The 13,855-nt window shown below is 51.7% G+C and overlaps 1 protein-coding gene across 31 annotated transcripts in view; it reads left to right on the plus strand.

Moving 5' to 3' along the window:
• DYSF (dysferlin) overlaps positions 1–13,855 on the plus strand; it is a 227,982-nt gene that overhangs the window by 58,746 nt on the left and 155,381 nt on the right. For 17 of the 31 annotated variants that reach the window (XM_069583650.1, XM_069583666.1, XM_069583664.1 and 14 more), the window contains exons 5-12: positions 2,728–2,842; positions 3,952–4,044; positions 4,379–4,590; positions 6,541–6,669; positions 7,058–7,120; positions 7,782–7,832; positions 9,623–9,653; positions 10,245–10,360. In XM_069583650.1, the coding sequence (XP_069439751.1) occupies positions 2,728–2,842; positions 3,952–4,044; positions 4,379–4,590; positions 6,541–6,669; positions 7,058–7,120; positions 7,782–7,832; positions 9,623–9,653; positions 10,245–10,360 (810 nt within the window). The remainder of the gene's footprint in view (positions 1–2,727; positions 2,843–3,951; positions 4,045–4,378; positions 4,591–6,540; positions 6,670–7,057; positions 7,121–7,781; positions 7,833–9,622; positions 9,654–10,244; positions 10,361–13,855) is intronic. The other 14 variants (XM_069583662.1, XM_069583672.1, XM_069583668.1 and 11 more) reach the window with 1 other exon arrangement.

Consider the following 13,855-nt stretch of genomic DNA (forward strand, 5'->3'; position numbering starts at 1 on the left):
ATCCTGAATTTAGTGTGTATTTTCTCTGATTAAGGGCTTTCTCCTGCATAACCACAATGAAACCTTCAAAATGAGGAGATTAATGTTGATGTGACCCTACCACAGATTCTCATTCACGTTTTATCAGTTTTATCGACAGTGCCCTTTATAACAAAAGGATCCAATTAAGGATCATTTGTTGTGTTAGTCATTCCGTCTCTTTTAGTCTCCGTCCCCCTGGGAGAATTCCGCGTCTGACCTTTATAACCTTGTCACCTCGAGACTTTGGGGAATCCAGGCCAGCTGTCCTGTAGGATGTCCCCCTGTTCATATTTGCGTGCTCTTTTCTCATGACTGGGCTTCCTTGACAGCTCAGTTGGTAAAGAATCCGCCTGCAATGCAGGATTCCCAGTTCGATTCCTGGGTCAGGAAGATCTGCTAGAGAAGGGATAGGCTACCCATTCCAGTATTCTTGGACTTGCCTTGTGGCTCAGCTGGTAAAGAATCTGCCTGCAATTAGATTTAGGGTGTTTATCTTTGGCAGGAACGGAATACCGCAATGCCGTGCTGACCCCATCATGTCCTAGACTGGCAGGACTTTTATTTGTTTCATTTCTGTGTGATTACTCTGGATCATTTGATCACCTGGCATTTGCTGGGTTTCTTCGCCAATCATGCATCCATTCTCCTTTCTAATAAGTAAGGATTTGGGGACGGGGGAAGGTGCTTTGTGACTCTAAATACTTTGTTCTCTATCTAATGTTTATCCAGCAGGTTTAACACTCACTGTTATTTCTTGGTTGGATTGTTGCTTTGATGCTTGCTAAATCAATTATTAATTTTTTTCTGCGTTAATCATCTGGCATTCCACTATAAGGAAAAGTGTCCTCCTGTTGTATTTATTAATTTATTTCTATATGGATTCATATATTCCTGTTTTATTCAGTGGTTTAGTCTGTTACCATCATCATTGACTTTCATGTTTAAATTGTCCCAGATTTAACCTGTGGAAACCCTTGATAGCAAAACATGTCGAAAGGGTTCTGTGTCCTTTTGGCATGTTTCTATAGTTCTTTGAATATTTCCTTGTTTTCCGGCACAAAAAAGATGTTCCTGGGTCATCTACCTTCTCTGGCCTAACCCTGGAATTCGTTACTGCTCCGAAGAGCCCAGATTGCCTTTGGATGAAGTGAAGAAAAACACAGCTTCCCAGGCCCACCCCAGACCTGGATTGGAGTCTCAGGGAGATGGGCGTGGCTGTGGGCGGGTCTGGTTATCTGGGGCCGCCTGAGCGGCTGTTCTTTGTGTCGCTAGAGCTTGGGGTTGGGGGCGCGCTGGCAGCTCAAGTGGCGACACCTGGTGGTGATTCAGGAACCTGCACGGCCGTTAGGACAATGCCTTGGATCTGGGACTTAAGGGTCTTATTGCCTTGCAGGGCCTCTTACTAGGTCTCCTGGGATGGCGAACTGGGTCCAGCCTCCTTCCTCAGTGTTCTGAGCACCCTTCCTCACCCACCACACACACCCCTGCCCTGCCCTTCCTTAGCCTGGCTGCCCAAGTCCAGGCCCTCACCTGAAGGGTTCAAGCTCCAGAGCTGGATACTCCCAGGACTGTGAGCTCCTTCCAGCTCAGGACCAAGGTTTGCTCCAAGGGTTTCCAGACATCCCTAACATTACTCAGCAGAGATGGCTGTCTAGTGAATTACACTGAGTTGCTCAGAAGATATTATGTATCATTAACAGTTATGTTTATAAAGGGTTTATCAAAATTTGGGGAAATGCTTATTGTCTCATATGAAGTAAAAGAAAAATATTCGATGTACAGCAGAGCTGAACATTATTCATTAAAAAAGATTGGAGAGAATTATATCAAAATGTGAATAATGGTGGGATTATGCAATTTATTTTCTTTTACATTCTGAAACTTTCATGCTTTGGAGTTGTTCTTACTCTGATGGATTAAAAGGCTGCCCCAGGAGGCCTGCTGAACCAGGGAAGGCTTGGTCAGGCCTCCATTGGTGTGGGAGCAGCAAGGCTGGAGAACCTGGCGTGGCTGTACCTTTTATTCAGGCCCTTTGAAGGGTGTTGGTCTCCTGGTGGGCTCGGATGGGGTGGGGGCACAAGGCAGCCTCCCCTGTCCGTGTGAATGGCCTGATGGGTCATCCCCCCCTCGCTGGTCAAAGCCAGAGCATCTGGGGGTTGCTTCTGGGAAGAAAGAGGGCCTCATCCTTTCAGTGCTATCTGGGGCCTAAGCAGAGAGAGGCTGAGCTGTCTGTGGAGAAACAGGGGAGGACCCTTGACTGAGCAGAGTGGCCAACGGGGCATTTTTTTTCTGAAGACGGGTGTAAGCTGAGAGTTGAAAAATCCTGCAGGTGAAGTTCAACCGCTGATTCATTTATAGAAGCTCGCTAGGCATTCAATTCACTAATTTAATCCTCATTTGACCCTATGCCGAAAGTGCTATTGCCATCACTACCCCCATTTTACAGATGAGGAAACTGAGGCCCAGAGATATTTCAGATCTTGCCAAAGTCACCCAGCTTCTGAGTGGTGGAACTTGATTCAGTGCTCCTAACCACGTGACTATGTTGATGGGCTCCTGGGGATGGCTTTGCTGCGCCTCTTGCAAACCAGACTCCATTCCTGGTTTGGAGGAAAGGAACAGGGATACAGGAACAGGAAGCGTGCTGGAGGGCGGTGGTCGGAGGCCAACATTAACCCGCTGCCCTCTCACCCCTGTCTGTTCCAGGCCTCGCTGGTCCTGCAGGTGTCCTACACGCCGCTGCCTGGAGCCATGCCCACCTTTCCACCATTAACACCTCTGGAACCCTCCCCGACTCTGCCTGACATGGATATGGTGGCTGGTGAGGAGCCCACCCTCACCCTGGCAGGGCTGGGGGAATAAGCCTAGTGGTGGCACCTGAGCCTGGGAAGGGGGTGCCTTTCTAGATTGGGGGCTGCCCAGGCCTGGCGAAGAGAGGCCATGGGTGGGTGGGGAGTCTGTAGAACTGACTTCCATTTTACAAAGTAAAGGGGCAGGAGGCATGCCCCTTAGGGGCCACTAGGGTTACTATGATGATGTCTTCCCAGTGCCAGCGGTTCAAGGAAGGTGTTGTGTGGGCGCTAGGTACCTGGCCCTCTGCAGCTCCAGAGAGGTGGGAATTTTAGAGGGCAGGCCTGTGCTGGGGAGGAGGTCTATCCTAGGAGATGCCTGAGCCCCACCCACTGCCCAGCACTCTGCAGGTCTTTAGCAATGACATGTGACAAGAGTTGGACTTTCCCTGAGAACCCTGAGCTGAAGTCAGGGGATGAGTTCCTGTCTTGCCTTGACACCAGTAGCTGTGTGGCTTTGGGCCAGTCACTCCCCCTCTGGGCCTACGGTTGCCCTTTACTTACCTCTCCTGGCCCTGTGAAGTGAGGACCAGATAAGGTGGCTGGCTTGTTAGTGGTGGCTGTGGAGGGCGGGGGGGGGGGGGGGGGGGGCGTGACAGTTCAGCCTGCTGGAGTGAACAGGAAGCACACAGATGGGCCAGGTGGGGTCTTGCCCCTGGGAAAGATTCCAGCATTTCTCCCTTGGTGAAGGGAGCCCATCCCAGGTGTGCCCTGAGCCCGTCCTGGGGGCCGTGTGGGGCTCCTGGTCGGGGAGGCAGAGCGGGGCCCCTCTTGTTGGCCTTGGCACTGTCTGAGCTCAGAGGTGGGCTGATCCCTCTGGACTGGGGTTGAGGGAAGAAGAAGGGGGTGCTCCTGGTGACCGAGAGTAGAGAGAGCGAGGGTCCCAAGTGTTCTGGGACCACTTTGAGGTGGATCTGACAAAGTTAGGCTCTGGCCTGAAGGTGGCGACCAGCACCTGTTCCAAGCTTTGTGTCAGGTGGGGGCAGGCGGGGAGGGCAGGGCTGGTGGGGGTGGGGGCCCTGGGTTGGCTTCCCTCACCAGCTACCTCCCCTCCTGGGGCTGTGCCCTGCCCATGTGCCAGGTGGGGGCCAGAGCCAGGCCGAGACCTGGTCCCTGCTCAGTGACAGCACCGTGGACACGAGACACTCTGGAAGGAAGTGGCTGGCCCCCACGGGTGAGACGCGGGCTGGGCTGAGCCGGCCCTCCTGCCCGTAACCAGCCCACTTGCTGCCGCCATCAGCTCCCCAGAGCGGGGCGAGGCAGCCAGGAGGGCTCCTCCTGCAGGTCCTGGCGGGAGGGCTGGGGCCATTCTCTCTCCTCCTGCCTGCTAACCAGACTGACCACCCTCAAGTTTCAGCTGTTAGAAGCTCTTCTTCTCCTTCATCCATCCTGGCTGACCACTGGGGAAAGAGAGGGGCAGGGGAGGTGGGTGCTGGGCCTTCGGGTCTGCCGTCAGCTGAGACCCAGGGGCCAGAGGCACCCAGCCTCATTACGACCCTCTCCTCCAGACACAGGAGGAGAGGAGGACACTGAGGACCAGGGGCTCACAGGAGACGAGGCCGAGCCATTCCTGGACCAGAGCGGGGCTCCGGGCCCGGGGGCCCCCAGCACCCCGAAGAAACCACCTTCGCATCCTCCCCCCTACCACCCCGGGGGGAGAAGGAAGAGAAGCGCGCCTGCACCCAGAAAGCTGCTGTCGGACAAGCCGCAGGACTTCCAGGTGACCGCGGCCTCCTCCTTCAGCCAGAGGCGGCCTCTGCGGCCAGTGTAAGACCTGTCTGTGCGGGAGGTGCTAAGATGGGAGTCTGGTTCCCCTGGGTCCTGGGCAAACGCTCGATGGGGAGGCCATGTCTTGGGGTCTCTAGAGAAAACCTCTCCCCAGCCCCTGGTTTTACTCTTTAAAAAAGTGAGGGCGGGGGTCGGTAATTGCAGAGCGCCAGCATCACCACAGTTGCTACCTGTTTTCCCAGCCAGACGGCCCCTAACGTGCTCTGGCTCCTCCGTCCGCTGGGATTTCCCAGGCAAGAATGCTGGCTGGGAATACTTGTTCAAAGTGACGGACAGCATGGTTGTCACCTGGGGCATGACAACATGACCCACTGACTCAATCTGCATTTGAACAAGATCCCCAAATCTAAGAAGCTCTGCCTGTTTTTTTTCTCTATCCATTCCCCCTGTTAATCGTCATGATTTTTGTGAAGGTCATGTGCAGTTTGAATTTGTTCAAGCTTGTCACAGAATAAAACTATGAAAATTAACCCTTTGACTTATTTTTATCCAAAAACTCTATCTCACTTAATTTGGGTCCTTTTTGGTTCTTTTTCTTTTCTACAGAATTTTCCATTTTGATGTAATTTGCATTTAGTGATATTTAACTTCAGAACTACTTTAAAAATTAAAAACAGGAAACTTTGATATTTATTTATTAAATGCAATGAATTATAAAAATATATTTCAATTCCAAATTGTGGTAATTTCAGAAAAGTTTTAGTTATAACCCACGTTTGCCTGCTTCCCTGATGACTCAGACAGTGAAGAATCTGCCTGCAATGCAGGAGACCCTGATTTGATCCCTGGGTCAGGAAGATACCTTGGAGAAGGAAATGGCAGCCCACTTCACTATTCTTGCCTGAAAAACCCCATGGACACAAGAGCCGGGTGGGCGATGGTCCATGGGGTCACAAAAGGTTGAACACTACCAAGTGACTAACGTTTTCACTTTCGTGTTTGCCTGAGAGGCAGAATTCTAATTTATTATTATTTACAAGACATGTTATTGTTTCCTCCTTCAAACAAACAAACAAAAACTTTTGCGACTTCGCTGGTGGTCCAGTGCCTACGACTCCTAATGCAGAGGGCCCGGGTTCGATCCCTGGTCAGGGAACTAGATCCCACATGCCACAATTAAGACCCAGTGAAGCCAAATAAGTAATAAATAAATGAAAAAAAAAAGATTTTTTTGGTAGCAAATTTGGAAAATACAATGAAAAGAATAAAAATCACTCCCTCCCTCTTCCCATTGCCATTGATAATATATTCTATAGCAGCTTATTTTTAAAATAAATAATTGCTGGTTAGAAATTAGAACCGGTAAACACTGTATTTTTTTCATGAAAGCTTTAACACTTTAAAATGTAATATTCTTAAATCTTTTGCGTAACTTTGGAGGCACAGGTGTTCTTGAAACCATCACTTATTGAAAGTTCAATGAAGAAAACTCACTTCTAAGAATGTCAGACATTCTGTGTTGCATCTTACACTATGTAAGAATGAAGTGGGGTTGTATCACTCTGTAGCTCTGACCTCTGAGGGAATTGTCAGTGAGGAGTATTCGAGGCACCCAAAAGCCTCACCATCGAGGGGCCTGAGATGGGGCTTGTGCAGGAGCTGAACAGGGACTGGGTTCTCGGGCCAGCCCTGGAATTTCCTGCTGGCAGCTTGCTTGGGGCAGCCTGGCAGCTCTTATGTGGCACCATGGGGTGTTAGAGATGCCAAGGACCTTGGTGGGAAAATACTGTTCTTACAATGTTCTTCCTAATTCCTTTTTAATAACCCATCCCAAGAGGCTGGCTGTGAGGGTGGTCCCTGAGATCTCTGACTCTCGCGTGGGGTGGGGGTGTGTGCCTGACTTCTTCCTCTCCTCCGGCTCACAGCCTCTCCTGGCTTTCAGATCAGGGTCCAGGTGATCGAGGGACGCCAGCTGCCAGGGGTGAACATCAAGCCTGTGGTCAAGGTCACCGCCGCTGGGCAGACCAAGCGGACGCGGATCCACAAAGGAAACAGCCCCTTCTTCAACGAGGTGGGAGCCCCTGGGTTAGGGCTAATGCCTTGGTGGGAGCGCGCAGCGGACGCCTGGCAGTTCACTCGGGTTTTGCAGATGGCAGTAGCATTGGGTGGAGGGCAGTGCCCGGTCCTGAGCAAGTTATCTGAGGAACTGGAGAGAGGGCTTCTGCTCTTACTCCTGCCTTGGGCTCCCCCTGCTCCACACCCCCACCATCCGTGGGGCCGGCCACCCTGTCCTTGAGATGACCACTTCTGTGAGGTTGAATCCCCAGAGCCTGGTGCTGGGCTGAGCCCACCGCACACTCACTGTGTGGACCAGCCCTGGAGGCTGGGCGGTGGCCGTCTCCTCCCGGCCCCAGGCTCAGCGTGCCTTCATCTGTCCCCCTCTCGCCCTGAACCAACAGACTCTCTTCTTTAATGTATTTGACTCTCCCGCGGAGCTGTTCAATGAGCCCATCTTCATCACGGTACGTGCCAGCCATCAGACGCTTTCTGTGGGCTCCATGTGTGTGTGTGTGCGTGTGTGAGAAGCTTAGAAGCCGAGCCCGGGTGACAGGGAGCAGCTCACACGCTCGCGCTCTCCCCTCCCATTCCGCTTGGCACAAAGATGCCTTCGGGGCTTGGATGCAGGTGGCAGCGGAGTGGGGAGACCCTGACGCCGCCCAGCTTCCCCAGGTACCAGACTCATTCGTGCTGTGGTCCTTTGATTTTCATCTTATTTTGTTTGTCTATATGTCTGCTTCTGGCCAAGATTTTGTTTCACTGGACCTTAGCTCTTTCCATCACCCCCGCTTCCTCTGAAAGGCAGTATAGTTGAGTGGCTAGAAGTGTGGGCTCTGAAGCCAAGCTATCTGGCTTCTAGTCCTGCCTATGCCGAGGAGAGGACGTGTGATTCTGTACAAGTGGCCTCTGTGGCTCTTTCTTCATCTGGAGAAAGGGAACGATAATAGTACCTACTTGTGGGGTTCTCATGAGGGTTAAGCATTGCTTGGAATAATCTCCGGGATAGAGCCAGTGCTGTTGAGAGTGTGGGCTGTTATTATTTGGGAAGGAGGAGCAGCTGGGCTGGGACCTGTCTGGGCCAACGTTTACTTGCAGGCCAGAATTTTAGTTTGTGTTTCCTTTCAGGTGGTGGACTCCCGTTCCCTCAGAACAGATGCTCTCATCGGGGAGTTCCGGGTAAATGGTTTATTCTCTTTGAAAGCAATCAGTTCTCGTTTATCCACATTAGCGGAAACTCTGTGGATGATAGGCAGGGTTGGTGCTCAGAGACCTATCTGTCTTGGACTGTGTTTGGAAAAATATGACGATAAAATCCAAACAAGATCTTCTCCTAACCCAGAAATTCTCTTCACAAAGGTAGTAGAGAAAGAGAGCACTTTTGTTATTGAATAAGCATTAAACCAATACGATGGTATTACGGGCCATCTGATAAGAGATGGTGAAGACAGAAAGAAATCTTGTGTAGAGCCAAGCAGACACAACCCATTCCATACATATTCCTGAGATGAACAATAAACAATTACTAATGCCCAAGTTAGTGGCCAGGATAGCGCCTTCAGTATATATAGTTCATCCTAACTTTATCTGGTAATTGGGGTGACCGTCACAAGAAAAATCAGAAAACACCCTTGCATTTTTATGATAGGAGGTAGTTTTACAATTTGGTTAAGGTAGGCCCTTCTCTTGCCAGAGATTGGAGAGCCTGGGGAAAGGCATTCCTGGGTCCTAAAGCTGAGGAATGACTTATCTGGCTTCTAAAAAGATACATTTCAAAGAGTCAGGGAAAATACTTATATTGACAAGTTTTCCAAGGAAAACGTTCTGACAAAAAGAGAGGAGAGGGAAACCGCCCCCCTTCCCTCCAGCGGGGGCAGTTCAGCTTCTTACTGTTAATCCACATTTGTTCTTGCATCCTGGGGAGGCAGTGTGGGCCTGCGTTTAGGCAGCCCTCCTCCTCAGTCTGGCCGTCTGGGGCCAGCGTGACACCAGTGCTCAGTACCCTGAGCTCACCGGGGCTGGGGAGTGGGTCCAGATCGGGAGTGGTCCAGGGGGGCGGCGTGGGGTGACCCTGCCCCTTCATGTGTCCCAGATGTGCAGAAATGAACCTGCAGAGGACCTTGAACTGATAGCATGGGATGTGTTTAACAGATTAGCATCAAGGCAACTGGCATTGGAGATCTTCACAAATGATGTTTTAATGTCATTCTTACTGATTTTCCCAGTTTTGAATCTTCAAGAATTTATCAAATGGAAAGAAAGGGCACAGGTTTATTTGACCCTCCTTCTGCTTTCCAAATAAAATATGGCCCCTTCTCTGAGAAGTAGTCACAGATAGAAAACGGAATCTGTTTTTCTAGAGAAGCAGTTTTTTGTTTTTTAAGAATGGATTGAGCTTGAGTCATTCTATAATAAGTCTTATGTTTTGAGTCTCTAATCTTATTGTAAGAACCCAAGGGTGAGGTTAAAAAAGCATTTTTTCCTAATTATAAATGTAATCTATCATTTTAAAAAACTTTGTAGTTTTTTAGAGCAATTTTAGGTTCATAGAAAAATTGAGTGGAAAGTACAGAGTTCCCACATACCCCCACCCTGCACATGCATAACCTCCCCTACCATCACATCAAAATCTGTAAGGGTTTTTCTTTAATAGAAAATTATACAATATAGGGAAAATAAAAATAAAATAAAAACCTCCCAAATCTGCCACCCAGAGGTAGTGCAGTTGCCATCCAGCATGTTTCCTTTGCTCTGCCTTTTCTATGCATAGATACACTTCACCAAACTTCAGTCAAAATATATTCCACTTTTTCCCCATGAAATAACAGGTGACTGACATTTTCTCATGTCTCCAGATGTTCTTGAAAACATGATCTCTAATGCATCAGATTTTTAACTTTCCTGCATCATACTTTATTTAACACTCTGCTGGCAGGACTGTGACCTGTGCCTCTTCTGTTTGGTTTCAGCTGGACGTGGGCAGCATCTACCAAGAGCCCCGTGAGTCGCCCTGTCATCCTCTTGGGCAGGTCTTTGCATTTGGGTTCTGGCTGCATGGGGGCACCCACTTGGGACACTCATCTTTTCTAGACTTTAAAGGTGGAGTCTGATCTTGGAGGTGAGGCTGCAGGCATAAAGAGAGGGCAGCTTTCATTTTCTGGGTAAAACAGGTCCCCAGGAATATCAAACCCTCACGTGGGTCTCAGCTGGCCCAGTTGGGGTGCTAAACTGGAAGTCCTAAGCAAAGATTGCTGGAGGCTGGGGTCCCTCCAGATGGGTGGGTCATCTGGACGACAAGTCCAGGATTTCTCCACACCTTGCTCTCTGGTCTGGACTGGTTACTTCCTGAAGGGGAGGAAAATGGCCTGGGGTCTGGCTTTGGCAGCCTCTGATAGTGGTGTCTGTTGACATTTCTGATTTGGACCGGAATGAACACTCAAAATACCTTTTATTTTAGAGCTGGAGTCCTTCCCCATGTCTGGGTAGATGAGTTCTTCATCTCACCCAGTGGAGTCCGCCCTGGGCTCTCCAGTGTGGTCGCAGACTTGGGTTCTTCCACTTTGGGGATCACCAAGGGTGTTGTTCCCTTAGGACACGCCTACCTCAGGAAGTGGCTGCTGCTCTCAGATCCCGACGATTTCTCTGCTGGGGCCAGGGGCTACCTGAAAGCGAGTCTCTGTGTGCTGGGGCCTGGAGACGAAGCCCCCGTGAGTACATTCCTCGTCCTCCTCATAAGCACCGCCACCGAGCCGTGGAGGCACCAAATGAACAAACAAAAAACTTTAGCTTTTCTGATTTAAAAGAATACTTGGCAATTGTGAGAAGCGTAGAACATGTAGGAAAGCATAAATATGAAATGGATCACTCATAATTCTGCCCATCAGAGCGAACCATCATTAATACTTTGGTGCATATTCTCCCGTCTATATATAGTGTATATCTGTTCTTTTTCAGATTCTTTTCCCTTATAGATTATTATAAGTATTGAGTAGAATTCCCTGTGCTGTACAGTATGTCGTTGTTGTTCATATATGCTGCTGCTGCTAAGTTGCTTCAGTCGTGTCCGACTCTGCGCAACCCCATAGACGGCGGCCCACCAGGCTCCCCTGTCCCTGGGATTCTCCAGGCAAGAACACTGGAGTGGGTTGCCATTTCCTTCTCCAATGTACAAAAGTGAAAAGTGAAAGTGAAGTCGCTCAGTCGTGTCCGACTCTTAGCGACCCCATGGACTGCAGCCTACCAGAGTCCTCTGTCCATGGGATTTTCCAGGCAAGAGTACTGGAGTGGGGTGCCGTGGCCTTCTCCTGTTTATATATAGTAGTGTGTTAATCCCAAATTCCTAATTTATGCCCCGCCACCTTTTGGTAACCATAAATTTGTTTCCTAGGTTTGGAAGTCTATTTCTATTTTGTAAATAACTTCATTTGTATCATTTATTTGGATTCCACATATAAGCAATATATGACGTTAGTGTTTCTCTGACTCACTGCACTCAGTATGACAATCTCTGGGTCCGTCCTTGCTGCCACAAATGACATTATTTCATTTTTTTTAGTGGATGAGTAATACTCCAGTGTATACACATACACTCACATATATACTCTCATGCACACACACACACACACAGACACAGATAAGACCGAAGGATTTCAGAGCAGACACAGGAGCTGGAGGCTTTGTGGGAAAGCCTCCTAATACTTAGTGGCCGGGACCCAGAAGGTAGGTGGATGGAGGCACTGTTAGGCGTGGATGAGGCAGGCATCGTGGAGGCATGGGGCTGGGGAGCTGATGAGCCTGGCAGGGAGGGTGTGGGAGGACCAGGCTGATGAGGAGGACAAATAATAGGGAAGGGCTAGGGAACACACATATTTTAAACCTCTGCTGTGTGCCAAGCTCTATGTTGAGTGCCTCCTGTGGTATGAGGGGGATTGGATAAGCTAGATAGTATGGAGGCTGTTTTTAGAGAAGGGTCTCAAGGTCAAGGTTTTCCTGGAGCGTTGGTTCTGAGCGGGCTGGAGATTTGAGATGTGGCCGTTCCTCTAGCAGCTGCAGGGGAGGGAAGGTTAAGATGCTGTTGGTGGAAGACAGGACCTGTGTTGTGAGTGACTTGTCCTTGTGGATATTGACTATCTCGTGGGAAGATTGGAAATCAGATACACAAATGGTGAAGCAGATACTGAAATGATCAAGGCAGGGGGAGGCAGGAGTGGGGAAAGCAGGTCTCCAGGGGAGGGTTGGGGAGGTGGAGACTCTGGGGAAAGCCGCATGTGATGGGGAGGTGGAGGGCAAGGTCCATGAGGAGGTTAAGGCTGAAGAGCTGGCTGATGATGCAGGCTCAGGCAGCCCCGGTGGGAGGGATTGGGGCAGCCCCGGGTGCTGTGCAGGGGCCAGCGAAGCTCAGACGGCCCTGTCCCTCCCAAGGGCGCCTCCCTGCTCTCTCATTCCCTGTTCCTGTCATTCCCTGCTCATCTCTCCAGACGCTGTGCCTTCTTGCTCCTACAGGGCATCTCTAAATCTATTCTCCTTTCCTAAAACACTCCTTCCTCCGCTCCCCATTCATCCGACCCTGGTTTTTCCCAGATGAAACCACTTTTCTTGAGACCAGCGCAGAAGGAAGCCTGTGTTTTCTGCTCCAGCTTGCCATGGTCTTTGGAATGGAAGCGTGGCCATCTTTTGGTTTCCCATGGCAGCTTCCCAACTTCAGCACTGCCTTCTTCTCTGAAGCCTGCCTCTCTGGTTATTTCCCTCCTTTTGGTCTCCTGGGCTGTTACCTACACCTGGTGCAGGAGGGTCCTTGCTGGCACGTTTCCCTCTTTGCCTTTGTTCTGAAACCAGTGTGTCCTCCCTGATGAGCCATCAGCGTCTGATCTTACCTTCTTTAAGCCCTTGAGCTCAGAAATCCCTCTTGCCAGCAGTTTCTTTCTGCCTCCTTCGGTCCCTCACCCTCAGTGAATGGTTCTTCCTCGCTAAGGTTGCAGCCCTGACCCCTGTCTGCTTCCCCGCCCACCAGCTGCCTCCTGCAGCCTGGTCCCCGGCTCCCATCCTCTCTCTCTCATGGTGCTCCCTAGCCCCTGGGGTTTGCTGCTGTATCTCCGCGTCCCCCACCTCCCCATGACATACTGTCCACACCACCTTTTGGTCAGCCTTGGTGGCAGAAGTCACCTGGAAGTGCTGCCAACTTCTTCTTTCACTTGGGTGATGTTTGCTTCTTATCCCATTCTCCATGGTGGCTGTTTCCTAACTTTCTGGTCTTCCCTAAGCTCCGGCCTCCTCTCTCCTTAGAGAGGCAGAGTTGCACAGTGGCAGTGCGCAGTGGCGAGAGGGCTGAAATCCCTCCCCCTCCGGCTCCCTCCCCCCCTCCGGCTCCCTCCCCCGCTCCGGCTCCCTCCCCGCCTCCGGCTCCCTCCCCGCCTCCGTCTCCCTCCCCCCTCCCTCTCCCTCTCCCTCCGTCTCCCTCCCCGCTCCGGCTCCCTCCCCCCCTCCGGCTCCCTCCCCCGCTCCGGCTCCCTCCCCCCCTCCGGCTCCCTCCCCCCCTCCGGCTCCCTCCCCCCCTCCGGCTCCCTCCCCGCCTCCGTCTCCCTCCCCGCCTCCGTCTCCCTCCCCCCTCCCTCTCCCTCTCCCTCTGTCTCTCTCCCCGCTCCGGCTCCCTCTCCCCGCTCCGGCTCCCTCTCCCCGCTCCGGCTCCCTCTCCCCCTCCGGCTCCCTCCCCGCCTCCGTCTCCCTCCCCCCTCCCTCTCCCTCTCCCTCTGTCTCCCTCCCCGCTCCGGCTCCCTCCCCCCCTCCGGCTCCCTCCCCCCCTCCGGCTCCCTCCCCCCCTCCGTCTCCCTCCTCCCCTCCGTCTCCCTCCCCGCCTCCGTCTCCCTCCCCCCTCCCTCTCCCTCTCCCTCTGTCTCTCTCCCCGCTCCGGCTCCCTCTCCCCCTCCGGCTCCCTCCCGCCTCCGTCTCCCTCCCCCCTCCTTCTGCCTCCCCCCTCCTTCTGCCTCCCCCCTCTGTCTCCCTCCCCGCTCCGTCTCCCTCCCCCTCCATCTCCCTCTCCCCACCTCCCTTGCCTGTGCTTCAGCCCTGCCTGCTTTCCTGTTCAGTTTGGTCTGCCTCTTCTCTGGCTCCTGTCCTCTGGTCTGTGCGAGGCTCCAGATTTGCTGATCTCAGAATACCCTTGCTTTCACCCCTCCTGTCCAAGCTGTTTTCCTCGTCCTTTCAGC

Source organism: Ovis canadensis, chromosome 3 (genome assembly GCF_042477335.2).
Source record: "Ovis canadensis isolate MfBH-ARS-UI-01 breed Bighorn chromosome 3, ARS-UI_OviCan_v2, whole genome shotgun sequence".
Lineage (NCBI taxonomy): Eukaryota > Metazoa > Chordata > Mammalia > Artiodactyla > Bovidae > Ovis > Ovis canadensis.